Here is a 27,329-nt window from a genome sequence, read left to right on the forward strand (position 1 = left end):
ATTTTGTCAAATAAGGGTATGAAACAAAGCTGAATTTATGTAGGGTGGAAATTAAATTATTTCATAACACGTATTTTTACATTTTTATGATTATGAGAGCTCCAAAAAAGCTTTCACTTCAAGCATGACCAATTGTACACATTTATTTTGAAGAATATAAGTGTCCTGTACGGGCAAGATCGTGCTGTGTTTGGCTAGCTTGACATAGCTGTTAATTAGAGAGAGAAGGAGCAAGTGATAGAGGAGGGAATATAGGGAGGGGATCTGTCTGAGATGAGTGTGAATGTGTTGGTAGTTTTATGTGAAGGGAGGAAGAGATTAATTTTTTTGACACCTCAAGAAAAAAGGGCCGGGAGAATTTGCTCTCAGTGATTGCATTCCTCTACAGGAATACAGCTACCGTTATTCAATCAATTCGGCAAACCCCAAGCTATGGCAAAGCAGGCGCTTACCACAGTCCCAGAAAATGAAGCGATTTATTATGAGAGCTAGAGGAATCACAATATCATGAGCACACAGGGAACATTTATTCTCCTATAATTCAAGTTTTTCCAACACATGGGACAGCTTTGAAATCAATGTTTGACAACCTTTCTGGCTTGTGACCCCTCAAAACAAAGCAATACTATCTGAAAATGACAAGAAAGCAAAGATTAGAGGGAAGTCTTAATAAGTTATTATATGTTCTTAATTATCTGCAGATTTGCTTGACATTTGCTCATTATCATAAAAATAAAAGATAGGAGATAGCATTTGAGCTTGATCAGGGGCAACCCACCTGCTTGCCATTTAGGCATTCAGATTAGACAGCAACTCGTGTGCATCCTTGAGTCAATTTAGCTGTTGCCCTCAATTAAATGCCTGTGTAAATTAGTCTACATGTGGGAAATGTAATATATATATCACTTTAATTAAGGAGTAACGTGATGAACTGTGAGTTTTTTCATTTTCTTACAGTGATATTCATTTTCTAATCAAATGAAGCAGCTGCTACAGTGTGATGTTTTTCCAGCTGTATCTTCCTAACAAGAGCCCGAAGAGCGCAGCTATACTCCCCCTCATAGATTTGAGTCTTTCAGTTTTCACCCTGTGGCAGAATCACTGGTTTTCTCTAACGGCCGTATGTTCTTCAATTATTCCCCCCATGCTTTTTCGTCTGTTGGGTGTGGGTGTGTGTTCTGGGGATTAGAGAGAGAGAGGGCAGACCTCAAGTGAGTTAAGAGGATAACGACGATTGAACAGACACACATATACACATGTAGGGCTACATTTGCATGCACACAAAGTCAGTTACACACACATATTCCCAATTGGCTGTTTCCATGGGTATGCTAAGTTACAGCAGAGCAGTGACAGGGGAAAGATGGTGTAATGAGCAGATTGTCCTTCTACTAAGCCATCAGCTCAGAAATCATTCAGAAACGGGACAGAGAGGGAAATTCACTGTGGTATCACTGAAGTACAGAATGTTCTGCTATTGACAAATACACATTTTACTCTCAACATTGCATGAAAGCTTATAGAGAGTAGGCTGGCTGCCTTTTTCACTTTCCACTCTTTCCACCATATGTCTTATCTGGCAAGTCTCTAACATTTATCACTATAAACTCAACTGTTTGTGACTACAGAATTGTTAATATTATTAACAAAATAATAATAATTTGACTCCTCAATGTGATAAGATGTTAATGCTGAGATCTTGGATGGTTCAAGCAGTATATGTGACCATGAAAATGCTATATGCCACTGATACTTTCAGGAGACACACACTATCTAGTCCTGTTTGTCACAGTCTTTTTCTCACAACTCATAATTTAAGTTACAATTCCCAATAGGATTACCCCTCAAAACAATCTTAAATCATGCAGAAATGTTCTACTTCCACAGAAAATGAATCTGTAAGTATTTTTCTGCCTATCTGCATTAACTCTGGTGTGGCATCACATACTATTGAGTAAGATATATTATTCTCTGCTGGTCTGAAGAGAGTTTTGCATTTTAACTGATACTGGCTGCGCAAACGAACCAATAACAATTTTTAGTCGAAAAGTATGATGGTATTTGTCTGTGTGTTTCTACACACGGACAAAAAGGTGCATGCATGCTCACAATTTTCTACCTTTTGAAATTAATTGTAACCGCCAATTTATTGCTGGTTTAACACTAAAATATAGGTTGTTTGTGCATGTACAATTCTTGCAGCAATAACTGTCCTCATTGTGCAGTGTACTAGTTTATTTTCTTGTGGTCCATACCAGTGCTCTGTGAAATGCCAGAGCACTTATTTTAACCTTCGCATTCTTTAATGTTTTTTTTTCCTTGTCCCTTTGCGACAAAGCAAAGTTATTGGAAAAGCCATTTGCTGTACAGCCATTGTAAGGCAGTCAATTAGTGTTCGACAAAGCTTCTGCTTTCCATCTGACAACCAGTTAACAAAAATGAAATGAAAGGTTACCAGGAGCACGTAGGTGTTTGATGTTGTACTGCTGTAAAGGTCAGCTTATGATTATGGCAGATTTCTTCTGGGAAGACATTGTCCTTACTCACAGAGGCACAAGAAGGCATTAAAATAAATGTATAACAATGTAACATTGGTCGCAAACAAGCAGCTAATGAATTACGGCAATGTTGGGCATCTTTACCGTGTGAAATTGATTTAAAAAGATTTGCCATCACTTGTACATAGAATTTCAGCACCATGGAGAGCTTCGTATCTTTGCTCAGCGGGCCTTGCTCCACCAGGGGTCGCACTTCAGCCAGTGTTTCTCTGCGGAACCATCGAGCTGCAGCTCTTCAGACCGGCGGAATGGGAAGAGTGTGACACACTTACCAAACAGTAAAATGTGAAACCAAGGTAAACAAATTATTTATAGTTATATAATATAAAACGTTGTGTTTTTCTAGTAATATGACTGTTTGAATGTGCTGCGTTTTAGTTTCATTCATACATACATTCCAATGTGTGTTTTGACGTAGTTTGGTCCGTTAGGCTATTTAACGTTAGCTGCTAGTTCAATGTCAAGGCTTCGTTAGCTGATTTGTTTGCTGTCCTCTGACTTAAAATGCCTTATAACAGCTGTCCAAAACCACAGCTACTGTATCATGTGACAACGTCAAACCTACAAACTCGTTGCTGAATTGCAAACTGCGTCAGTCTGTGATTTGTTACACATCTGTCTCCAACCTGTTTTCTGACAGGTAGTCTCTTAAATTAAAGACAGTGAATAATGCATACATGACACACTGCATTCATTATTGTTAGCGTGCTGTGTTGTCAGACAACTTCAGACAAAACATGCAAATCTAACATTGTTTTTGGAATATGAGTATTTGGTGGGGGGTTTGGGGTTCCTCACCCAATAAACTGTAACGTTTTTCAATTAACATGATGCAATTTCACAACTTTTGGATCATTATTATTACCATATCTGTCTACAGAGATGATAGTACATAAACACCCAAAAAGCTTTTAAACAAAACATACTTGAGCAGTCCACTCGTAATTTGGTTAGTTTTGATGCTCTCCACATTGATTTTACATTCAATCGGCTTAGGTGGTGCCCAAAGCCCTATAATGATACAAAGAAGCCTGTTGTTGTTTTTTTTAAATGCAGTTTGTTTATTGTCTGGCTTGTCTCAAGACATGAAGTGCATTAAGTAGATGAGCAAAGGTCCTAATGAAATATCAACAGAGCCTCATATTCATCAATAAATAAATACATAAATGAATTAGCATAATAATTATATCTGTGTAGCACTTTCAAGCAAGGAACACTATGTAAACAATAAAATGCAACTAAAGCAATATTGGGACCATGGATAGATTAGTGAACTGGCCTACCAGGCACAGGCCAACAACAACAAAAATAAACTCAACAACTATATCTTCTGTGTGTCTGGCTCTTATGGGGGAGGAGAAGAAGTGGTGGGGCCCCATGACTGTCCCCATGAGTAAATTGTCTCATAATCCACCCATGAATGGAACAATGTAACACAAGACATAGACACATAAAATATATTTGTTCTAAAATCAGCGTATAATAATAGTCATGACAATCCAGCACACAAGCAAATAAAAGATTGAATATGTTTAAAGGAAACATATAATTGGGTGGTAACCTGACTGAGATTTATTAGTATATTTAGTGGTCACAGGAAGATGACACCACCCAAAATAGTTTTAGGCATTGAACATTGTTTACATAGATTTCACCACAAAAAATTCCATGTTTAAAGTGAAATAAGTTGATGGCTGATACCTGCCAGAGAGGCTGGTTGAAATTATCCATATTTCCAACTAATGTGTGGATCGGGGCTGGTGTTAATTTCCCTCTAGGCTTTCAACACATTATAGCAAATCGCCACTACAGTTGTTCTCCTCCTCCTGTGTCTGACTCCAATGCAACGCCGCCAGTGATGAATGGGCAGAGAATGGCAATGCTTTGGGTTGCTCACTTGGGCCACCTATGCTCACACTGTACTCATACATTGTAAGGTGCTTTGGGATTAAAAACTCTCACCACCTGACAAATTGGTTGATAAGGTGAATGCAACTAAGGCAAACCTCTGCAAAATGATACAGTGATGCAACTACTGAAAAGTACAAAATGACTTGTATATATAAAGTCTTTATGCACAGCATCCTGTAGAAGAAAACACACCTTCATGCTAGCTTCCTTCAGTCTTCTCATCTTTGCATCCACTTGTACGACTCCCACAATGTTAATAACTCTTTCTTCTGCTTTCCTCGATAAGGTTCTTTGACAGCTGTGTGAGTAAACCAAGATGGCCACCCACCGTGTTCCAGTAGTCTTGCTAGCCTGCGGCTCCTTTAATCCCATCACCAACCAGCACATGAGGCTGTTTGAGCTGGCCAGAGACCACATGCACAGCATAGGTCAGATCCAGACATCACAGACACTGTGTCTGCTAATCCTTTGTGTGTTTTATTTGACTTTATAGATACCCTTCAGGGTCAAAGCAGCTCTTGTAAAAGCTCCTCTGTAATGTTCACCAATTAATATTCTTTATATTAACATTACATCAAGTGACTAATGTGTATTGGGGAAGAGGTTGCTCCCAGTGATGAACCTTAAGAGATTATGACCCAACTCACAGCTATACACTCTAGCTCATTGTTTTTCTTTTATGGACTACAAATTTACTGTTTGGTTCAGTCTCCCCAGCTTCTTTTTCACCTCATTCCCAGCAGCAGCAGCAGCAGGCAGCTGTTTTAAGCAAACAAGCCCTGATAAACCCTCCATCTCTGATCCATCAAGAACCTGACAGCAGGCATACAAAGTTAGAGTCTAGCTGAAGAAGAAAGTTGAGTACATAGCAGGCTAAAGATGCAGATATTTGTCTCAGGAGTCGGTTGAATCCAAAAGCTCAAAGGAAAACGAGATTGGCAGAGCTTGCGCCCCATATGCTAAGATTGAGTTCTAACCACCGCAGCCCGGTTTAGATTCTGACCTGTGGCCCTTTGCTGCATGTAATCCACTCCCTCTAAACCCATTTCCTGTCACTATTCAGCAACACTATACTAAGAAAAAGGAGAATGAGTTTGCCATAAAAACAGGATGTGAAAATAGGCTAGCTCATAAGCCACTACAGCTTCATAACACACTAACTGGGTTTTGTTTTCAGCTTGTTGGGTAGCCCTTCTGCCCCCTAGTGGGCCGAATATCCATTCACACACCTTTAAAGGGATACTTCAAGTGGGGTTGTATGAGGTACTTATTTAAAGTTAGGGAACTAAAGCTGTTATCTGTGCTCTCATCAAAACCTGTTCTGCGAGTAAAATTACTGTTTTCTTCCATTCAGTCTGGTGGCCTTGACAAGAGCATAGATAAAGGCTTCAGTTCCCCCTGCATAAACGTAAACAGGGCTGCCTTGCGGCATGGTAAAGCCGTGAGAATATTCTAATTATAGCATACACTTAAACTGATATTGATTTTTTTTTTAGGTGGCTGAAATATGTTTTGTTGCTGCCTCCATCAACAGCAGCGCATTGCTTTGCTTCTTTGCCAGTACTCCTGCCTGCTTCTCCAAACTGGGGGCATGCCATCTACTGCAGGTGATACAAACCTGATTCCAGAAAAGTTGGGACATTGTCTAAAACACACATTTAACAGAATTCAATGATTTGCTAGTGCCTATCCTTTTGGACAAATATTCAATAAAAATGTACGAAGACAATATATTTTTTGTTCAGTCTGAACACTCTGTTCAGTCTTTTGTTTTTTTGTAAATGTAAATTCTGTTCATTCTGTTTTTATTTATGTTTTACACAGTGTCCTAATTTTTCGGAGTCTTGGTTGTACACTGACTGAATTACTACCTCATAGAACCCCAAAAATCCAAACTGTCCCTTTAAACACCTCACATTCTTGTCTTGTGTTGAACTATAAACAACAAGAATAATTAAGAAAAATGTACTCATGCCCTTTTTATTCATGCTTCAGAGACTTAATTCTGTGTGTTTTGTCATGTGCTGCCACACCATGTAACCATGTTACAACCATGTAACAACAAAGTCTCCTTTATATAAACCCACGCCCCATTTACCTCCAAAGCTGCTCTGCATAAGAGTTCTGGCCGCGTCACATGATCACAACGACATCATTATACCTAAAGAGTTGAACTGGTCCTGAGTCAGCTCTCTCACTCTTAAGATGCTTTATGGATCCATGCACAGTGCAGCATTTCAATGAGCAGCAACATAAATAATGCTCTTATGCTTGCCCTTTGACCCCTCATCTATAACACATCAGCTGACTAGTTTGAGAGTAACCATCAGAAAATTACTATAAATAAATCAGTTTTAAACTTGTTTTTTTAACATTAGAATTAACACAATATGCTTTAAAACCTTTAGTCTAACTCATTGTTTAAAGCAGTTACTACCCTTCAAAGTAAGAATGTGTTAATTATAGTAAAAGCTCCATGTAATATATTTTTACCTCGCCATGTTCTTAAAAGATTAATTGTAGCATTTGTCTTCAAATGTGAGATCTGATAAAGAATCTCAGAGATAACTTTATCTACTGATTTATATTCCATCTCTGTATCGTCTGTCATGACCCAGAAAAACTGCATTAATCTTCTCCTCTTCCTTCAGGCCAGTTCCAGGTGGTGGGTGGCATAGTGTCTCCAGTGAGTGACGGATATGGGAAGCAAGGCCTGGTTCTGGCTAAGCACCGAATTGCTATGGCAAAGCTGGCGCTCCAGAGCTCCAACTGGGTCACGGTTGATGAATGGGAGAGTCAGCAGCCAGACTGGACGGAGACTGTGGTCACCATGAGGTATAAAACAAGTTTATAGCTACATTAGACTTCACTTTGCTTTATTTGAAATAGAATGTTTCCATGCAAGAAACTGAAGGTCAGGCTTCTCCAATCAGGAGTTTTTGGGGCCAATCATGATCACTGGGTCTTTATTTTCTATTTACCATTATTTATTTTCTAGAAATCCACCTCTGTCCTTCATCATCCAATAATATAGCCATTTATTATAAATTGATATTGATGTGCGGGAGATAAACAGAAAAGTAAATTTCCAATAAGGACATATAATCATCAAATAAAATAAAATAAATCACATAATTTGTCCTCAGATTTTCATTATGTGCAGCAAGTAAACAAATTAGTGTAATTATAATTTAAACAAACTTTAGAAATAATTGTTATTATGAATCGATCGAATAACCCTTCATAAAAATGTAAAAATAGGCTCTTCCGGTCTGCTTGCCATTTATCATTTTGTCTAATTTTGAAAGGAATTGGACCCGGGGACAGACATTAAGAATTAATCATATAGAAATAGCCAATCTTCTCACTGATGGCCTCATTTAATTATGTAGGTCATATAGAGGCATCGGTGTTAAATTGAGACAGTTTCAAAACCAGTTAAAAACTCCTTGTTGCAGCAGATTTAAAATCAATAGGTGTCCTCTACCTTTGGTTTGATTTTTTCTGTGATGACAGAACAAAACACATGTTCTTCACAGTTTATATCCACCACTCAACAGCTGCTGTTTGCTTCCATCTACTGTGTCCTGTTACATCCTTCTTAGTTCTTTGTTGCTTTGGTAAAAATATTTTTCCTTGCTGACATGTCCTAGTTTTACCACCAGCACCAGCAGAGCTCACAGGGAACGACTCTTCTTTGCTGCTTCTCTGCCCGCCCTGCTTCTTGCCAGCATCAACTGCTTATGCAACAGTGTGTTGCCAGGTTTTTGGTCTCTTGGGTGCTGCTAGACTAGACTGGACTCATGTTGGGTCTGAGTTTTTCATGAGGTGAAATCAGGGCCACTGCTGTTAAATTTACTGACAGAATGGGAGTGGTGTAGTTAGAAAAGTCTGTCTTAGACATGAATACAGATGAAAAGAGGCAGCCATAGGTAATGTGAATAACAATAATAACAGTTATAAATGTATTTATATAGCACCTTTCAAAACAATTTTAAAAGTACTTCACAACAGCAAAATAAAAAGAGAATCCAATAAAATTAGCATAATAAAAGCAGTGAACTAGCATGTGTATTTTTAATGCCTGGTACAACTAAAGGTACATTTGTTTGGATATATTAATATTATTATTATATTATTTATATATAATATAATGATAACAACAAAAATAGCTCATAATGGTTTATTTTAAGAGCTGATATCCAGCTATTTTCCATGGTTTTCTTGATAATAACCAAAATCAAGAAGAAAAAAGAAAGAAAACCATGTAAAATTGCTAGAGATCAGCTCTTAAATTAAACTCTTTTATGAGATATTTTTGTTTTTATCATTCTATCTTTAGTTGTACCAGGCATTAAAATGAACAAGATATTGAAGAAAACAAGGGTGGTCTAATATTTTTTTCCATAACTGTATATGCAGACATGGATACATGCATATATCTTCGCACACACGTATACATCAAAGAGGAAAAAATAATTTTAAAAAACAAGCAATAATGATGACAGTGGTGTAGTCCATCTGAAAAATTAATAAGGGAATAAGGCATGTCTATGAGTATTTGAGGGAATTAATTATGTAATGGAAATATGTAATATGGCCCATATGCCATCTGTACACATAGTAGGTTTATTTTAGAAAGGACTTTTACACTGATTCAACTTTTTTTCTCACTCTCCTTCTTTCCTGCTTCACATTTCTCACAAATCCCCTCATGAGTGTTTGCGCAACACAGGTGGTGACCAAGGCATGAAGTGGCCTGTTGTTGTCCAGAGGCTGTGAGCAGGCCACGTCACAAGTCCTCTCGCTCCCCAACACTCACACACACGCAAATCTACAAGAACACCTTTAAGGAGCTTTACTTGAAAACAGTTTTTCTTTTTTTACGTTCCTCTGGGAGTCTTCAGTATTTCTCTTTTTCTAATTCAAATCTATTTGATAAGGCGTTATTGGCATGATGTTTAGATGTTGCCTTTGGACATGCATAAACAGTGTACAGCAAATAACTAATGAGTACACAAGTATCATTTAAAGAAATATATTCTCAATATTTTTCTCATGCCTTTTGTTGTTGGGCAGGTATCATTATGGGCGTATTCTGCAGCAGTATGAGCAGAGCAAAAGAACACACAACAAACCAGCTGGAAACACCGCTCCCTTCTTAAGTAAGAACCTCTTAATGTTGGGATATCTGGATCCCTTTGACCTCTGACTGTTTGCAGGTATTGCATATTTGGTTGTGTTTTGTGGCAATGACCATGAATTTCAATGTTGATTAGTCCATGCACCATTTTGGTCCAAATATAATAAAATAAATACATATGTATATATTTGGGGACATCAATATTTAAATAATTGTATGGGAATTCAGCACATATTTGTGTCGAGCAATGTATATATATATATATATATATATATATAAATATACATTAAATTATTTAAATATTGATATTTATGGTCCCCAGAAGAAAAATCCTCCCTTTGATGATCCCCTGACTTGTTCTTTAGCGCCACCTACAGGTCACTGTTTGTCCAGTACTTTGGTTTATCATCAAAACCTGCATAACTAATGACATCAGACACCTCAGCCTTTAGCTAGACTTTGTGTTTAGTGCTAATTCAGAAAAAACAAGTACGAGAAAATGGCCATGTCAGTTTCATCTGATACCAATATCTTCACTGAGGCATTAAAACTGAGCCTTCTACAGCCCCTGAAAGACGGGAGGTCGGCTGAGGATGCCGACGTCCTCAAGGAGTTGAAGAGGTTAAGCTTTCAATTGACTTGGATTGATCAGAAGTTGCTTTATTTATTATTTATTCAAAAGCTGACTCTGATGATCACAAGATTGATCGGCAAGAGAGATATTTACAGAAGACAGCTACCCAATGAGGACACATTTTAGTGGTGCTTATAAATAGTAAATTGTCCGTAGCAGATATTCATTTCTCAGAGTATTCGGCTCAGCCCCAGTGCTATTAGGCTCATTTTAACATGCTAACACGCTCAACTCAGATGATGAACATGGTAAGCATAACTGCTGGCCTTCAGTGTGTAAACATTATCATACAAAGGGTGTCCTGGTGGCTCACACTGGTAGAGCGTGTACTATTAAGGCTGAGTCCTTGCTGCGGCGGACCCGGGTTCGAATTCGGCCTGAGGGCCCTTTGCCGCATGTCTTCCCCTCTGTCTCCCCCTTTCTATCTGTCACTATCTAATAAAGCAGCAAAAATGCCAAAAAATAATCTTAAAAAAAAAAAAAAAACATTATCATACAAAGCCCTCAAACAGAGTTAGGCTTCAGGATTTAGACCAGTCCCACGCTATGTGCCTGTGCGTGTAAAGTAGTAATGCAAAGCCTAATGGTGCTCTGTGGTCCTAACTTATAGTGGTTAAAGAGTATTAGGCATAGGTTTAATACCTTGAAGACTGTGTGTGTGTGTGTGTGTGTGTGTGTGTGTGTGTGTGTGTGTGTGTGTGTGTGTGTGTGTGTGTGTGTGTGTGTGTGTGTGTGTTCGAAGGATGGACAAACTCACAAAAAGCATGTGTGAACATAAGGGTTGTTGTGTAACTGGAAGCTAAGCAATCAGTATTGAGGAATTATGTATGATGAATCAAAATCATTTACAGGGATATTTGTTTGGGCCCTACTGTTTTTTTACACAACACTACATCAAGTGATAAACCATAAAATTACTTTTAATAAAAAAAAAAATGAAAAAGTAGAGGTAATGATATAAATAGCTGTGAGATCTGTCAGAAATTAAGTAAAAAAAAATTAAAAATGCCAAAGCTTTATTTTTGCTTTATCCCCCAGCACCATGAATATCTAGTTTGTGTCATTTTTAGAACAAGTAAGTGTGTTTCAGTAATGTTCAGAGTTTTCATTTGCCAGGTCCTAACTCAAGATGTTCACTCACTTTTTCCTAAGTATTCACATCATTAGTGCCTCCAGTTTTTGGATTTCCTCCTCAACAGTATAAGCACTCTTTGAGGAGACAGTTCAATCATTTATTATGGGATTGCCAAGTTTTTTGTGAGTTGGCAAACACCCACTGGACTGTTTCCAATGAATAAAAAGCAATCACCACTTGAAGATTGTGCTACTCTTTGCCATCCTCACTTTTTTTCAGAAAATATCAACAACTAAGTACACAGGCCAATCACCGAATTATCTTTATTGGGTAAAATTAATTGAAAGAGATCGGTGATGGCAGACCCCAGGGACCGATGAGTGAATGTTAAGGGATGAGTTGAAGCAAGTCCATTGTTATAGATATGAGGTATTCTTTACATCAAGGAACATCACAAAGTAGAATTATTAATCATGCATGCTTTTTATTCTTAAAATGAACCATATAAAGCAATAGCTCCGGCCCCTTACTGCATATCAACCCTCTCAAAGATTGCCTCCTTACTATTTAAAGCTGCTTGATTATGGCAAAAAAACAAAAGAAATTAATAGAATTATTCATTGACTTTGAAATCATAATGCACTAATTAAAATATAATAATAATACATTAAAAATGTAAAAATATAATTTTGGATAAAAAAGATAAATGAAAAATAATATGTAAATACAAAACATTTAATGTTTTTAAAGTTAAGTAAATTAGATCAAAATATTTATCAACAATGTTTCAATGTTTTTGAATTTGAAAATTTGTGTTTTGTACTAATTGTCTATGTATATATGCATGTCCCTTTTTCTTTCTTTCTTTTCTTTCGGAGAATTAAAGTGAAACTCCCCCTTATGTTCCAACTGTTCATAATGTTAATACATAAAAATGTAAAAAAATTGGGCCTGGGAAGAAAATTGATGTTGATGTATATCTATGGATACAGAATGAAAATCCTGACGGTTATCTTTTCTATGATTTAGTTTTCTTTTCCTTTCTTTGCTTTTCCTATGTATCAGGAACCTGTAAATATAAGAATAATTATGTTTTGTTTTTACGAAGGGAAAATATCTTACGTTGTATGCAACCTGTTGGCCTCAATAAATATAAAATTTAAAAAAAAAAAAAGAATTTGAAAAGTAGATTTTATTGCCCAGTCCTGCTCACTATCTTACTCCACCTCTCCCTCAGGCCCCTGTCCTCAGCTGAAGCTCCTGTGTGGAGCTGATTTCCTCAACACGTTTAAGATCCCTGGCCTGTGGATGGACGACCACGTGGAGGAGGTGGCCGGACATTTCGGCCTCGTCTGCGTCAGTCGAGGGCGGCTCCAGCCTGAGCTTGCCGTGCACGAGTCGGACACGCTCTCGCGCCACCGTCACAACATTTTCCTCGTCAGAGAATGGCTGAGGAATGAGACGAGCGCCACAGAGGTGCGCCGGGCTCTGAGAAGGAATCTTAGTGTGAAATACCTCATCCCAGACTCTGTGATAGAGTATATCCACCAGCACAACCTCTACACGGAGGACAGCGAGAGGAGGAATAAGGAAACGGTGCTGAGGCCGCTCACAAAGCAGGCACAAGTAAAGAGTCTGGATGACTGACAGGTGGACAGCTGCAGCATTGAGCTGAACATGTTGTGGTAATTCACTCACAGATCAGTGCTTCTCTTCAGGGACGGGAAGCTCCACCGGACTCTGTTGTGATGGAGGTTTGCACAATGTACAAAGAAAAGCACATTGGCCTAAATGTTTTCCAGACATCACTTGTTCTAACTCGTCTACACAGTGCTGTGGTGTCTTTTTAATCATACACATGGAGTACTGCAAATACTGAGCCCCATCTTTCTGCCACACTGTCAGAGAACATTATTTGTAAAAGTTTGCATCTGTAGTTTTACACATTTCATACCATTGCAAAGTTGGATACATTGAAATAAATTCCTGTAAATTTGAAGTATTTCATCTGACTTTTTTTTCCTCAGAGCTGTCTAAATGTATAAAATAATAACAATAACAGGGTATATCCAACAACCCAAATCCCTCGTGCAAACACAGAAAACAAAACTACACATCTAAGGGTTTGTTTTTAATGAAAACATTGAAATATATCTATAAATATACAACATCAGGTTTTGTCAGAGATACGATGATAAAGTCCTGGACTTTTTATTATTTTATCCCTGTCCTGGATGTTAACACAGTCTAGCAACCTAACAGACATAAGTATTCAATGTCTGACATTGAACCAAATAAAGACCTCTGAAACTGAATAGTATGAACAAACAGGAGGAAAGCAGTGAAAAAACAAATCTTGATAAAAAGAAAATGGTTGTGAAACAGCTCAAGGTTATGTATTAAGATATTTGAAGATGCCATATTGTTCATGGCACAATGTTAAAAATAATAATAATGCTGCTGAAACATATTTTTGTTTCTTGGCCTTGTATGTAAAAATCTAAGAATGAGCTTTTGAAATACCTCCACACGTGTTTGTGTGTATATATTATACCGATGCCTGATATAAAGTAGTGTTCAAAATGATAGCAGTCCAATGTGACTAACCAGATTAATCCAGTTTTTTAGTATATTTTTTATTGCTACATGGCAAACAAGGTACCAGTAGGTGCAGTAGATTCTCAGTAAACCAACAAGACCCAGCATTCGTGATATGCACGCTCTTAAGGCTGTGCAATTGGGCAATTAGTTGAAATGGGTGTGTTCAAAAATATAGCAGTGTGGCGTTCAATCAGTGAGTTCAGATCAATTTTGTGAAAAAACAGGTGTGAATCAGGTGGCCTCTATTTAAGGATGAAGCCAGCACTTGTTGAACATGCATTTCTCTTTGAAAGCCTGAGGAAAATGGGTCGTTCAAGACATTGTTCAGAAGAACAGCGTACTTAAAAAGTTGATTGGAGAGGGGAAAACTTATAAAGAGGTGCAAACAATTATAGGCTGTTCAGCTAAAATGATCTCCAATGCTGTAAAAAGGAGAGCAAAACCAGAGACACGTAGCAGAAAACGGAAGACAACCATCAAAATGGAAGGAAGAATAAGCAGAATGGCAAAGGCTCAGCCAATGATCAGCTCCAGGATGATCAAAGACAGTCTGGAGTTACCTGGAAGTGCTGTGACAGTTAGAAGACGTCTGTGTGAAGCTAATATATTTACAAGAATCCCCCGCAAAGTCCCTCTGTTAAAAAAAGGCATGTGCAGAAGAGGTTACAATTTGCCAGAGAACACATCAACTGGCCTAAAGAGAAATGGAGGAACATTTTGTGGACTGATGAGAGTAAAATTGTTCTTTTTGGGTCCAAGGGCCGCAGACAGTTTGTGAGACGAGCCCCAAACTCTGAATTCAAGCCACAATACACAGTGAAGACAGTGAAGCATGGTGGTGCAGCATCATGATATGGGCATGTTTCTCCTACTATGGTGTTGGGCCTATTTATCACATACCAGGGATCATGGATCAGTTTGAATATGTCAAAATACTTGAAGAGGTCATGTTGCCTTATGCTGAAGAGGACATGCCCTTGAAATGGGTGTTTCAACAAGACAATGACCTCAAACACACTAGTAAACCAGCAAAATCTTTGTTCCAAACCAACAACATTGATGTTATGGAGTGGACCTTAATCCAGTTGAGAACTTGTGGGGTGACATCAAAAATGCTGTTTCTGAAGCAAAACCAAGAAATGTAAATGAATTGCTGAATGTTGTTAGAGAATCTTGGAGTGGAATAACAGCTGAAAGGTGCCACAAGTTGGTTGACTCCATGCCACACATATGTGAAGCAGTTATTAAAAACTGTGGTCATACAACTAAATATGAGTTTAGTGATCACAGGATTGCTAAATATTAGAAACAAAAAAGTTTGTACAAAATAGTTTTGAGTTTGTAAAGTCAATGGCAGACACTGCTACTTTTTTGAACACACCCCTTTCAACCAAGGCCGGATTAACCATATGGGCAACTGGGCAATTGCCCAGGGGCCCATGACCTCTAAAGGGCCCAGGGCAGTGTGGGCACAAGCAAAATATCTGGTTATCTCTCGCTTATATGTTAAACTGTACATCGGAGTTGTTGCTCAAAAATGAATTTTGAGGTGACAGGGTGATTTCTGTTTAAAATGAGCTGAGGACCAAAATGCTACTTGATTCTAGATTCTTGATTTTTGTTTGTGTCTTGTCTTCCTCTGTGATGGCTCTATCAATTTAATACATTTGTGCTGGGAATAGGTGTTGTTAAATAAATATATTTTGCCAGATTATGGTGATTCTGGGGTCGTGATGATGGGGCCCTTGAATATTGTTGCCCAGGATACAGCAAAGTGTTAATCTGGCCCTGCTTTCAACTAATTGCCCAATTGCACAGCCTTAAGAGCTGCATATCACGAATGCTGGGTCTTGTTGGTTTTCTGAGAATCTACTGCACCTACTGGTACCTTGTTTGCCATGTAGCAATAAAAGATATACTAAAAACCTGGATTAATCTGGTTAGTCACATTGGACTGCTATTATTTTTGAACACTACTGTATATTGGGCTGATAATGAGAACTTTTTATTATCTTATATTATTCTGATGATAAAATTATTGCTGATATATAAAACTGAGAATATAAATCCATATAATTTATTGGCTCAACAAGAGCAGCATCTACACACACTTTACAATCCGTCAATATAAGTATAATATAAATATTGAATACAGTTTCATGTATGATTTGACAGATCAAAGTATTTGAATTCTTAGTCAGCCAAGTGTGTTCGGGAAGTTTTTGGATGATTCAGTTGTTTGTTTTTTAGGTGTGTCATCAACCGTGATGTCAGAGCTTAAATCGTCAATCTTTGCTCACTACATCTTAGCCTTTCTTACCCTTACAGTGTACATAATATGAACTTCCTTTTTAAAAAGAAAAAAATATGAAATTATCAGTAATCTTATTTGTATAAGCCAGAGGTCGGCAACCTTTACTAACAGAACAGCGATTGTTGGCCAAAAGAGGGATAAAAATGTTGGAATGGAGCCACAAGCGTTATTTTGAGCCTTACAATGAAGATAAAACAACCTACTGAGTCCAAATTAGCCAACCAGCATTACTGATATGTCATGATGAGCATTCATTAATATGATTTTGTCAGAATGCACCCAGGACCAAAGTGCAATGAGAGGCTGGACAATGAAAAATGATCTCAGGAGATTTGAAGTCCAAAGCTAAACTTGTGAGGGAAACTCAAAACTAGACTAAACTAGACAAAATTTAGATTTTAAATTGTCACACTGCAGACTTTTGTTAACATTTTTACAATTGAAGGATACAAATTGCTTTGGGCCTACACCAATGATGAATTAAAAGTAAAATGTAAAGAAATTACTATTTCTTTTCATATAATTTGTTTGTCATAACCACAGGGAGCAGACAGCCTGAAGAGCCACATTAGGCTCTGGAGCCACAGGTTCCCTTCCCCTAAAATAAGCCATGAGAAGCAGGTAGTTATCACAAGTGACTGAAATATAAATCCATATCATGTATCCCTGATATATGTATATATTAGATGGTGTGCATGTTATTAACTAGGCTATCAGAATTCCCTCTGTGTGTGTTTTTAATTGAAAACATCTGAACTGGATCCTGTCTGAAATTTCCTCCCATATGAAGATCATTGTTGGTGTCATTACTCTGCAGCAGCCTCCCAACAGCAATTCATTGTGCGACTATTCAGTCTCCCCATTATCATCCACACACTGTGTCTGCAAGCCTGTATTTTTTCCGCCAAAGGATTTAAAGTAATCCTGACAGTTGCTCAGCTACAGGAGGTGTTTTCTCACTGAGGCCAATGGCTGAAAGCGCCACTGTGACTGATACTGACTGGCATCCTTTGAAAGATAATGTGTGTGTGTGTGTGTGTGTGTGTGTGTGTGTGTGGCTTTGTCTGTGTCCCAGTCAGTAAAGGAATTAGACAGTGTGCTGCAGCTGGCCCAAAAGAGAGATTATCAAATTAATTGAGTTATTTAGCCGAAACAAAAGATATGACAGTCCTATTGTGCCACGTTTAATTGTTCCAGTTGGATCATTTGAAGCTCAGGTGATTCTGCTTTTGTACTGTGCACATTATCCACACTGTGTGCTCCACTCAGCCACATCCACAAGCTGATCAGTGATTTCATAGATCTTTGTGTGATTTCACCCCATTAGGCTGATTGTCGATGGACCTGCACTATGATTATAACATGATTAAAACGGCCTCATCTTATACAACACAACCAGGCTTACACGTGGAACTCCAAATAAGTACGCCTGTGTCAATTAATAAAGGAAGTGCATTCATGCTAATCCCACATAGGCGGAGTAAGCACTCTCTAACATGAAGCTATTCTGCATTACGTATGCATGCCGCATGTTCTCAGCATATAATATGTAAGGAAAGCGTGGGGAGGATTGAGGGGTTACGTGGAGTCGGCCAAGGGAGGAAGGTGGGAGGTAATCGGATTAAAGTGAATTTGGTTCAAATTGGGGCTTTTGACAGCAGGTTCTGCACTCAGGCACAAGTAGCCGTCCACAGAGGACCTCTTCATCTTTCACTGGGAGTAAGGAAAGCAGCAGAGCAACAGCCAACATGCCAGTTGATTTGAACGGATATTGGAAAATGATTTCCAATGATAACTTCGAGGAGTACCTGAAGGCTCTCGGTGAGTTTATAGCAGGGGGAAAGTGGAGGATAGGCCTGGTAAAGGTAAAGGCATGGAGCAAACAAATCATCATTTGAGTTTATCAGCTTATCAGTCCTAATGTTCTGACTGTAGTAGAGCAAAATTGCAGTCATGCTAGTATGATTCCAGTAGAAAAATGAGAGGAATACAAATTTGTTGTGACACTTAAAGGAGGTTTAACCTTGAAATCATTTTTTTCCTCTTAATGTCATTCTATTTATCCTTTACGATTGTTTTGTTGTGAGTTGATGAGTATTGGAGATGTCTGCCATCTATATATGTCTGCCTTCTCTAAATGTAATAAAACTAGATGCCACTTTGCTTGTGGTGCTCAATGTGCCAAAAAAAATACATTTGAAAAACTCAAATGAAAAACAGAAATGTCTCTTTCCAGAAATCATGACCACAGACCTTGTTGTAAGCAGTTCCAAGTAAGAATTATACTTCAAAGAATATCCTACATGAAACTGCTCACAATAAGGTTTGTTCTAGTCTAGTTCCATTATATTGGAGAAGGCAGGAATTTTTACAGCCAACTCACACCAAAACAATGTTGGAAAAATATGTATTTTTCATGTGGGGATTGAACTGTCCCTTTAATATCTTCCAATTACTTTGATATAACTATACTTTAATACCTTGTGAGCAATATCAGAAATTGTTTTACTCAGAGATGATCCGCTTCACCTCTAAATGGACAAGCTGAATTGAAAAATGTCTAACAAACACTGCTGCATCTAAGTTTTTCTCAGTCTGCACGTTCATGTACTGTACTGTATGTGTCTGAAATTGTATGAATGCACTAAAATTCTCTCCCTCTCCTGGTCCTTCTCTCTTGTCTCTCATTCATGTCCCACCTTCCTCTGGGACTTGTCACAGATGTTAATGTTGCCATCAGGAAAATCGCCACCTTGTTGAAGCCCGACAAGGACATCAGCCACGACGGGGACCACATCATCATCAAGACCCTCAGCACCTTTAAAAACTACAACATGGACTTCTATGTGGGCAAAGAGTTTGAGGAGGATCTGTCTGGAGTGGATGACAGGAAGTGCATGGTGAGCATTTGAAGACAATGTATCCAGAGGGGATTTTATACATTTGAATGAATCATGGCTGTTTCACACCTGTTCGATTTCCCATTGGTGCAAAACCTGTAGCTGCATAAACACATTTTTCACTGCAGCAGTACCCCTCCAGACTATAATGAGCATGTAGTGTGGTGAGATTTTATACAAAACTTTCCTAGTATTTACAAAACTTTTCTCAAACTTTTCACGCTCGTGTCAATGCATTGATGTAATGAAGACCAGTGTCAGATACTGCTGGAAAAATAAGTGGGAGAGGCAGAGAAATAACTCAAGCCTCACATTCTTTTAATCAGATTGTGTTCCTGAATACTGAATAGGATCAAAGATTATCTGTGGTCCCCCTTGAAAAAGCTTTATTGTATGCTGATAGGCTGATTATAGATAAGCTATAAGCTGTTTGCAGTGTGGCCAAGAGAAGAGGGTCACGTGCGTCTGTATGTGCAGATTTTATCAGAATAATTATTTTTAATAGGGGTGGAGAATGACTGAGCCTCTCCCTCAGCATATATATGTTGTTGAATTTGAATAAATTCTTCACTGGTGCATCATCAGTTTTTATAATCCCATTTTCTCCCTGACCTGTGACCTCATGCAGACCACCATCAGCTGGGAGGGTGACAAGCTGGTGTGTGTGCAGAAAGGAGAGATTGAAGGAAGAGGCTGGACCCACTGGGTGGACGGAGATGAGCTTCATCTGGTAAGAAAACATCCGATCCTGCCATGAATATTAATGCACGCAATTTGGACACTTTAATCCAAATCCAAAATGCCTCTCAGCACCGTATGTGCGGTGCATATATTTTTATGTGTGACTCATAATTTAGCCCACTAGCTCCAGCAGTACTGACATTATACTGTGTGAGGTGCATGTGTATGCGGATGTAAATCATTTAGTAAATCATATTATTTCTGCACAAGGATCCACCTGTTTTAAGGGGGAGAACGTATATATTTTGGTTCTCATGCGTCGTTTGCTTCTCATTTATTCAGCATTTCTGTCTGACTCCATGAGCTGAGACTTCCAATGATTCAGCGTTTTATCAACATCAGCTCCTGCCATGTTATTATCTCGACTTTTCTAATCTAATTTCTGTTAGAAGAACTTCAATAAGGTTTTTTTTTTAACAACTCCTCTGTGAAATTCATAGTGTGGCCCAGTGTGGCCTGTAATGAAAGCATTAGCATCTGAAAAGACTTTAAAGTAATGACTAGCACATTACCATTTCCATTAGCTCAGCATTATCAGATTTCCCTCTGTGTGATTACTGCTATCAAAGTTAAACAGAAATAATCTGCCAAATTATTTGGTTAAAGTGATGCCAGCAGATGTTTTCAATCAGCAGCCATGAAATTAGTTATTAGTTGAAGTTCCCAAGAGCTGGGAGAAGGTTTGAATGTGGAGCTACAGTGGCCTCTGGTGGCAGAAAATAATTTGCATTGACAAAATTTCACAACTTAAAAAAAACAAAAAAACATATAGCAACAAATGGAGTTAGCTATAACTTGAACACAATGTGTTGCAATTGATAGTGTGTGAAAAGTTGCAAGTTCAAACAGTTAGCTGAAAGTAATGTGTAAATGCTTAAAACATATCTGAAAATAATAGATATACAGTTATAAGACTTAAGGGTTAACTAAATGTAATGAATAAATGGCTGAAAGAGTTCATTAAAAGTACTGAATATGCAGCTGAAATAGTTCTTGACTTGATCAAATTAATACAAACAATAAATGTTTAATTGTATAAAAAAAAACAATGTAGCAATATTGTGAAATAATTCTAGTTGAGTTCAGGGGAACGTCTTAAAGAAAATGTGGGGAACCAGTACTTTAGAGTCCCTTAAATTATTTGAAATACTGCACATTAAATGTCTCCATGCATCCTTTACTTATAATTGACCATCCGCAGCCCCTTCCACCCATAGTTAGTGTTGCTAAGTCAGGAAGATTTTGTCTTTAATTGTACGATTTGGGGAAGACAGTAGAGCTTAGGAACTGTCATCCTCCTCCTGGTCATTTCCATTTGTCAAAAGGACATTCTGATTCTGTTTAAATATACAAACGTGTCAATCTAAAAACATTAATTTGTCTCTTGTTTCCTGCAGGAATTGAGAGCTGGAGGAGTTGTCAGCAAGCAGGTGTTCAAGAAGACCTAAGCTGGCTCTGGTTGAACTAGACGGATCCCCCGGCTGACATCGGCTTAAACCAGACACATCCTTCACCTGTGACATATCATCCAACGTCCTTTTGGTCAACATCTGTTTTCCTGTTATAAATATTATTTTCATGAAGCACACGTTTATATTCCATCAAGACTGTTGCCTTACTCTGCTAAAGCCAGTTCAAAGGGGCGGGGTAGTGTGTGTGTATCGTGTTACATTACAAAATGCAATATCTGTCTCAGGTTGGATGCTCTTGATTAACAAGTGTGGATGCATGCATACAGCTACTGTAGGTGTAGATCATCTGATGAACCAGATTGATTCGCAGTGTGCTGAAATGATGAGTGGGAAAGTAATGGGTGGCAGTAAAGACAAGAGAGCAATGATTGCTGTGGATGGAAGAGTATTTGAGGGTTGTAAACTACTGATTCTTAGTCTCCAGAATAGATATCAGACCTTATGTGTATATTTATGCATCCCAATTCCTTTGGGAATGTGCCATTAATATATATTTTAAAAATCAATCAATAAAATGAACAGTGCTCAACAGTTCCATTTCTTTTGTTTATCAGAGATGGTTTGCTTCGCAGTTCAATGATACAACAGAAGAAAAAAAAAAACAGAAAAATGATTGGTTGTTGTTTACTGGTGTTTCTCGGGCCAACAGGTCAGCTGTTTGAAGCTCCTTTTATCTGAAAATAAATTTCCAGACATGTACGAGGAACCTGGGGGCCTCTACTTGAAAATTTCAGTGAGTGAAGTGAAGCCTGCGGAGCTTCTGCCAGACAACTCGAGCCACGCTGTGCTCTGAATCAGCTAATCTGTCAGCTCACTTTGTGCATTGCCATTACCAATTGGGCAGTCTGAATAAACTGTCCAGCTCACTTGCTCATTCTTTACCGCTGATGCTGCTGCTGCTCAACCTGCTTCTGCTCGCCCTGCTGTTCAACCTCCTGCTGCTTTTTTTGCATTCACACCCCACCACTACCCCGACTTCTACCTGCGGTCTCTGTTTATTTATGGTTCCACAGGGGGTTGTTATTGATCGCTCCCTGCGCTTGCCTTGGCTGGTTAAAAAAAATTATGGTCTCAGAGAGGGGTCGAAACAGAGTCTGGCGCCAGAGTGAAATCTGCATTTACATTTATTTCCAATAAAATGTTTGTACTTAGTGCACAAATGGTCTGCTGGGAAGTCACTAACTTAACTCTTTTTTTGATCAGCAACCTACAGCCAAACACTTTAATATAGGATTTTCAGCCATAGTTCAGCCAAAATCCCCCTACGCTCAAAGATGTATTTCTTATTGTTACCTCACTTAGTGTTTGATCTTCACTGTGCAGAATGATGTATATGCAGAATTTGACACTATTTTCACATTCATCTGCTGTGCTCACCTTAACTGAGTTGAAGACGTGCACGTAAGAGCATCATTTTGTGATCTCACAGTAGCTTGCAAAGCATGCATGGCTGTATGGATACTTGCATATTGTACACAGAGAATGAACACTGAAGTAAGAGACATTTTATGTCCAGTAGATTTTAATCACGCAAGTACCAGAGTTCCTTGAAAAAAAGTATCTTCTTTATTAACCCTTTATCAGGCAAAGAACTATATTTGGTAACTTATGGTAATATCTCGAGAAAAAAGTTGTAAATGTAGTATATTAAAGTGGCAAATCTGCGCGAAAAAAGTTGCAGATTTACAAGAAAAAAGTTGGGAAAAAAGCTACTTTTTTCTCCCAGATTCACCACTTTAACCCTTAACAGGGCACTCATTGAAATACTACTTTCAACCCTAGAGAATATTGGAGGATATAACATACAGCCAGAATGTGTAAAAAAAAAACATACGAAAATAATATTTTGAGAAAAAAGTTTACGAGATTAAAGTGGCAAATCTACGAGAAAAAAAATGCGTAGATTTGTGAGATTTAAAGTGGTGAATCTGGGGGGAAAAAATTGCTTTTCCCCCACTTTTTTCTCGTAAATCTTTTTTCGCGCAGACTTGCCACTTTAAATCTCTTAAATTTGCTAAATTTTTCTTGTAGATTTGCCACTTTCATCTAGTAAATTTGCAACTTTTTTCTCGAAATATTACCTGAAGTTACCAAATATAGTTATTTGCCTGATAAAGGGTTAATCACAGGAAAGGTGCCTAGAGCAGTCACTTCCATAGTTTCCTGTGAATTTCTTGTGCATATGCACTTCATTTGAATCCCCCTTGGGAATGGAAGACTCTGCCACTGATAATGCAAAGTACCATATAGTAAGTTGCACTATCTAATGACGTAGTGAGTAAGCTCTTTTAAAGGAGCAGGGTGCCATATTAAGTGGCATCTAGCCGTGATGTTGCAGATTGCTACCAACTCAATACCCCTCACCCCTCCCATTTCAAGAATGTCGAGACCTACAATGGCCTTCAGGTAACATCAAAACGCAGAAGGCCCTTTCTAGATCCAGTGTTGGTTTGTCCATTCTGGGCGATTGTAGAAACAATCATTCTTAGTTTAGAGGTGATCACACACTAATGAAAACATAGTTATGCCTAAATCCCCCTATCCCCCTAAATCCTACACACTGGCCCTTTAATTAGTGGCTATAGGAGTTTGACAGCCCAAAACTGGGTTTGATATGATGAAAATCATAAAGAATTATCAACTTTAAACTTTTTAAATAAAAAAAAAAGTTTGTGCATTTATAGTCTGGATTTTCAGCTAGGGATGAGAAGTAGAGTTTGCCCCAAATACTGAATTTTATTTTATTTAGATTTTTCATCATTTCAAAGCCAGTTGAACTTTATTAACCTTCTTGGTCAAAGTTCAGATATTCTGGATTAGCATTTGAACTTCACAGAAAAAGAGCAAATAGAAAGCGCACACTGTTGGCAGATGTTACAAAACAGCTTCTCTGTCTGTACATTGTACACGGACCATCACTGCAGAGTCTGCATGTGTATGTGTGTAAAGGTGCATGTGAGTAGTGTTATGTGTGTGTATTGGTACCCTCAGATATGCCCTTCTGAACCCTCCCACAGTGAGTGTAAAGACTGAAAGAAAAGATTGAGTCTCCCCCTCCGCCTCCCAAACAACTGCCCCTGCCAATCCCCTTCTAGCCATAAAGTCACTTATCAATAGTTCTCTGCCCTCATGACCCTGATTCGGATAAAAGCAGGAGGACACCCTGCACCTTCCCCCTCCATACGCTGTCTAAAGTCTACACACACCACAGCTTCACCAGCTGCCATCATGCCTGTAGACTTCAATGGGACGTGGATTCTGGAAAACAATGACAAATTTGAGGAATATTTGAAAGCATTGAGTAAGAAACTTTTAATTTTGGTGGGTTTCATTCTGCTTGAGGTGTTATGTGTTAGAAAATCACCCTGTTTAAATATTTCTGTTATGAGAGTTTCAGTCTTTAAGTTGTTTCCCACACAGACTATTGAGTATAAAACAACTATGATGCCAAATACTAGAATACTAGAATGGTTGTGATTTTAAAAATGATTAATCGTCAGCTATAAACTTTAGAAAAGCTTATTTCCCAGAAGGAAATTACTTTAACTCATCTCACAGAATTGAGTGAAATTCTCCACATTACTGTATCTATTCCTCTAAAATATAATGAATATACTGTAATCTGGTTTCTCTGAAAAGATCCAATAATCAAGTCTCTCTATTCTGGCTCTAGATATTGACTTTGCTACAAGGAAAATTGCCATCTCGCTGTCTCAGACCAAAGTGGTGGACCAAAACGGAGACAAGTTTACCTTCAAAACGCTGAGCACCTTCAGGAATTATGAGCTCTCCTTCACTGTAGGGGTTGAGTTTGATGAGCACACAAAGGGGCTAGACAGCAGAAACATCAAGGTGGGATATGGAGTCCTTGAAGTAAAAAGAATCAGTGATAGTTTATCTGATGAGGCCATGATTCCCTTTTCCTTGTTGCTTATGTGATAAAGAGAATGTATTATCTATGTGTGTGCAGGGTAAAGATTGGTCTGTGTGCGTAACATCAATGCTGAAAACAGACACTGCAAACAATGTGCCAGTGATTCAAAAAATGACTCATCACTAACAGAGATGCACCGTCACACTGAATGCCAATGGAAGCAAGATACTGCATCTTCGACCTCTCAAAATATCACTGCCATACATTCACTTTGTCAATGGAGCCTCACATACCTGCAGATAATTTAGCAATACCCTTTTTTCCCTATTATTGAGTCACAGTGAATAGATTTTAGATTTTATAGATAATTAGTTGAGTTCATGAAATCTGGTCAGTTCATTTATTAGTGACAATTTTTAGTTCTGAGTCTCCACAGAGGGATGCTGACTGCTTTTTATGCCAAAAGAAACAGCAACTATAATTAGTCTACATTAAGAGCTGCTTTAACGCAGTACTAATTACTAGAAGTTTGGACTTGAGTCACATCATTTATTATGGAATAAAATGGATCTAAACTGTCTTGACCTGGAACTTGAGTGCAACAACTTGGGACTTACTTGTTACTTGCAAAACAATGGCTGGGTCCCACCTCTTCTAATTACACATCAGCATAAAAGCAGTCAGAAATTGGTGAGTCTTCATGGCGGCAGTAACCTTCAGGTTATAAAAGTGAGCCTGCCTGTGTTAAAAGTAGTCATGTAAGAGCTAGAGACAGGCAATTTTAGTGACAAGTAAAAAAAATGTAAATTAACATTAAAAAATGAGTAGAGTTAATTGTTTAATCAATGCACTACATGTTGTCTTGTAGTGTCTGGTGACCTGGGAGGGGGACAAGCTGGTGTGCACTCAGAAAGGAGAGAAGGCCAACCGTGGCTGGAAACACTGGATCGAAGGAGGCAAACTCTACCTGGTGGGTTGACAGCATCTGTCGTGATAATTAGATTTTTGTCGAAATATTTGAGCCAGAACACGGTCTGATGATGGATAAAAGGGAACTGTGTTGGATTAGTGGGATGTGTTGTTCATCAGAATGTGATGGAGTATTAAGTTTGATGGAGACATTTTTTTCACAATGTAATTGATCTTTTTTTTTTCTCTAATTATCTGTCTTTCCACCCACAGGAGCTGACATGTGAAGATATAGTTTGTGTTCAGGTGTTCAAAAGAAAAGAATAAAAGGCAAATATCTTTTGTTCTTTTCATTTACTCAGTTAACGCGGTCTTTGTTTGCTCCTTAATAATATGTTTTTCAAAATGTATGAACAAAATGAATAAAGGTGCTTTTCAAACATGTATTGTGCTGTGTATCCTGCTACTATAATGAAACAACTTTAAGTTTGGTACCTTTTGAGACAGGTAAAAGTATCACCTTATATGAGATATTAATATCAAAGTCTTACTAATAAGTAGGCTATTTTTCATTCTAAAGCACCTAACATACTTCCTTTTGGAGGGATTGTAACAACATGCCTGTGTAGTCATATTCTGCACAAAAGAGAAAATTGTTTTATTCGCCATACATTACATTAAACACCAGTAGAGTCACTACTGTGGGATATTTAATAAAACAATGCTTAAATCGCCATCTGCTGGATAAATAAGGTAATATCTTGAAGGTGAGATGGGATGACATCTAATAATATAACAATAAAATTAATGCATCTGACCCCCAAAAATTACAATTTTAGTCTCTGTTGATATTACATAATAATTTAGTGTGAAATGTGTCTGGAAACGTTAATGCATCTGATGACAATACTGCCACTACTATTACTGATAAACACAGTAAATAAACAAATTTGTTGAACTAAAACCACAAATTTAAGTATTGTTTTTATTCTAAAGTTAATACATAACATGTGTACAATCATAACAAGTGCAACGTGCTTGTCTGTTTTAAATTAATGCCATGGTTTGTTGGAAAAAAGTAGCTGGTAGATGTTGAAAATATTATTAGAATAATTCCCACCCCTCTTCATTCACTAACATCAGTTTAACGGCACTTTTGTGAGTGGGAATTTTCTAAATTCATGGTTTTTTTTTATG

At 38.0% G+C, this 27,329-nt stretch overlaps 2 protein-coding genes across 2 annotated transcripts; both read left to right on the plus strand.

The window, feature by feature from the left end:
* Nucleotides 1-2,793: 2,793 nt before the first annotated feature.
* Nucleotides 2,794-26,576, plus strand: LOC131980254 (uncharacterized). Its single transcript, XM_059344470.1, has 13 exons — nt 2,794-2,854; nt 4,756-4,897; nt 7,121-7,304; nt 9,549-9,634; nt 12,559-12,965; nt 17,898-18,057; nt 18,958-19,136; nt 19,765-19,866; nt 24,341-24,365; nt 24,504-24,650; nt 25,023-25,201; nt 26,092-26,193; nt 26,406-26,576. Exons 2-13 carry the CDS (start codon nt 4,786-4,788, stop codon nt 26,457-26,459), a joined length of 1,737 nt encoding a protein of 578 aa, XP_059200453.1. The 5' UTR covers nt 2,794-2,854; nt 4,756-4,785; the 3' UTR covers nt 26,460-26,576.
* rbp1.1 (retinol binding protein 1, cellular, tandem duplicate 1) lies at nt 17,914-21,868 on the plus strand. Its single transcript, XM_059344817.1, has 4 exons — nt 17,914-18,057; nt 18,958-19,136; nt 19,765-19,866; nt 21,275-21,868. The coding sequence occupies exons 1-4, from the start codon at nt 17,985-17,987 to the stop codon at nt 21,323-21,325; spliced, it is 405 nt and encodes a 134-aa protein (XP_059200800.1). The 5' UTR covers nt 17,914-17,984; the 3' UTR covers nt 21,326-21,868.
* Nucleotides 26,577-27,329: the final 753 nt, after the last annotated feature.

Source organism: Centropristis striata, chromosome 11, assembly GCF_030273125.1.
Source record: "Centropristis striata isolate RG_2023a ecotype Rhode Island chromosome 11, C.striata_1.0, whole genome shotgun sequence".
Taxonomy (NCBI): Eukaryota; Metazoa; Chordata; class Actinopteri; order Perciformes; family Serranidae; genus Centropristis; species Centropristis striata.

Excerpts from the sequence above, each read along its gene's own strand:
- LOC131980254 (XM_059344470.1), top strand. The coding sequence starts at position 4,786 with ATGGCCACCCACCGTGTTCCAGTAGTCTTGCTAGCCTGCGGCTCCTTT. Across the intron at positions 19,867-24,340 it reads ACGGAGATGAGCTTCATCTG|ATATGCCCTTCTGAACCCTC; the intron begins GTAAGAAAACAT and ends TGGTACCCTCAG. Across the intron at positions 26,194-26,405 it reads AAGGAGGCAAACTCTACCTG|GAGCTGACATGTGAAGATAT; the intron begins GTGGGTTGACAG and ends TTCCACCCACAG.
- rbp1.1 (XM_059344817.1), top strand. The coding sequence starts at position 17,985 with ATGCCAGTTGATTTGAACGGATATTGGAAAATGATTTCCAATGATAAC. Across the intron at positions 18,058-18,957 it reads GGAGTACCTGAAGGCTCTCG|ATGTTAATGTTGCCATCAGG; the intron begins GTGAGTTTATAG and ends GACTTGTCACAG. Across the intron at positions 19,137-19,764 it reads TGGATGACAGGAAGTGCATG|ACCACCATCAGCTGGGAGGG; the intron begins GTGAGCATTTGA and ends GACCTCATGCAG.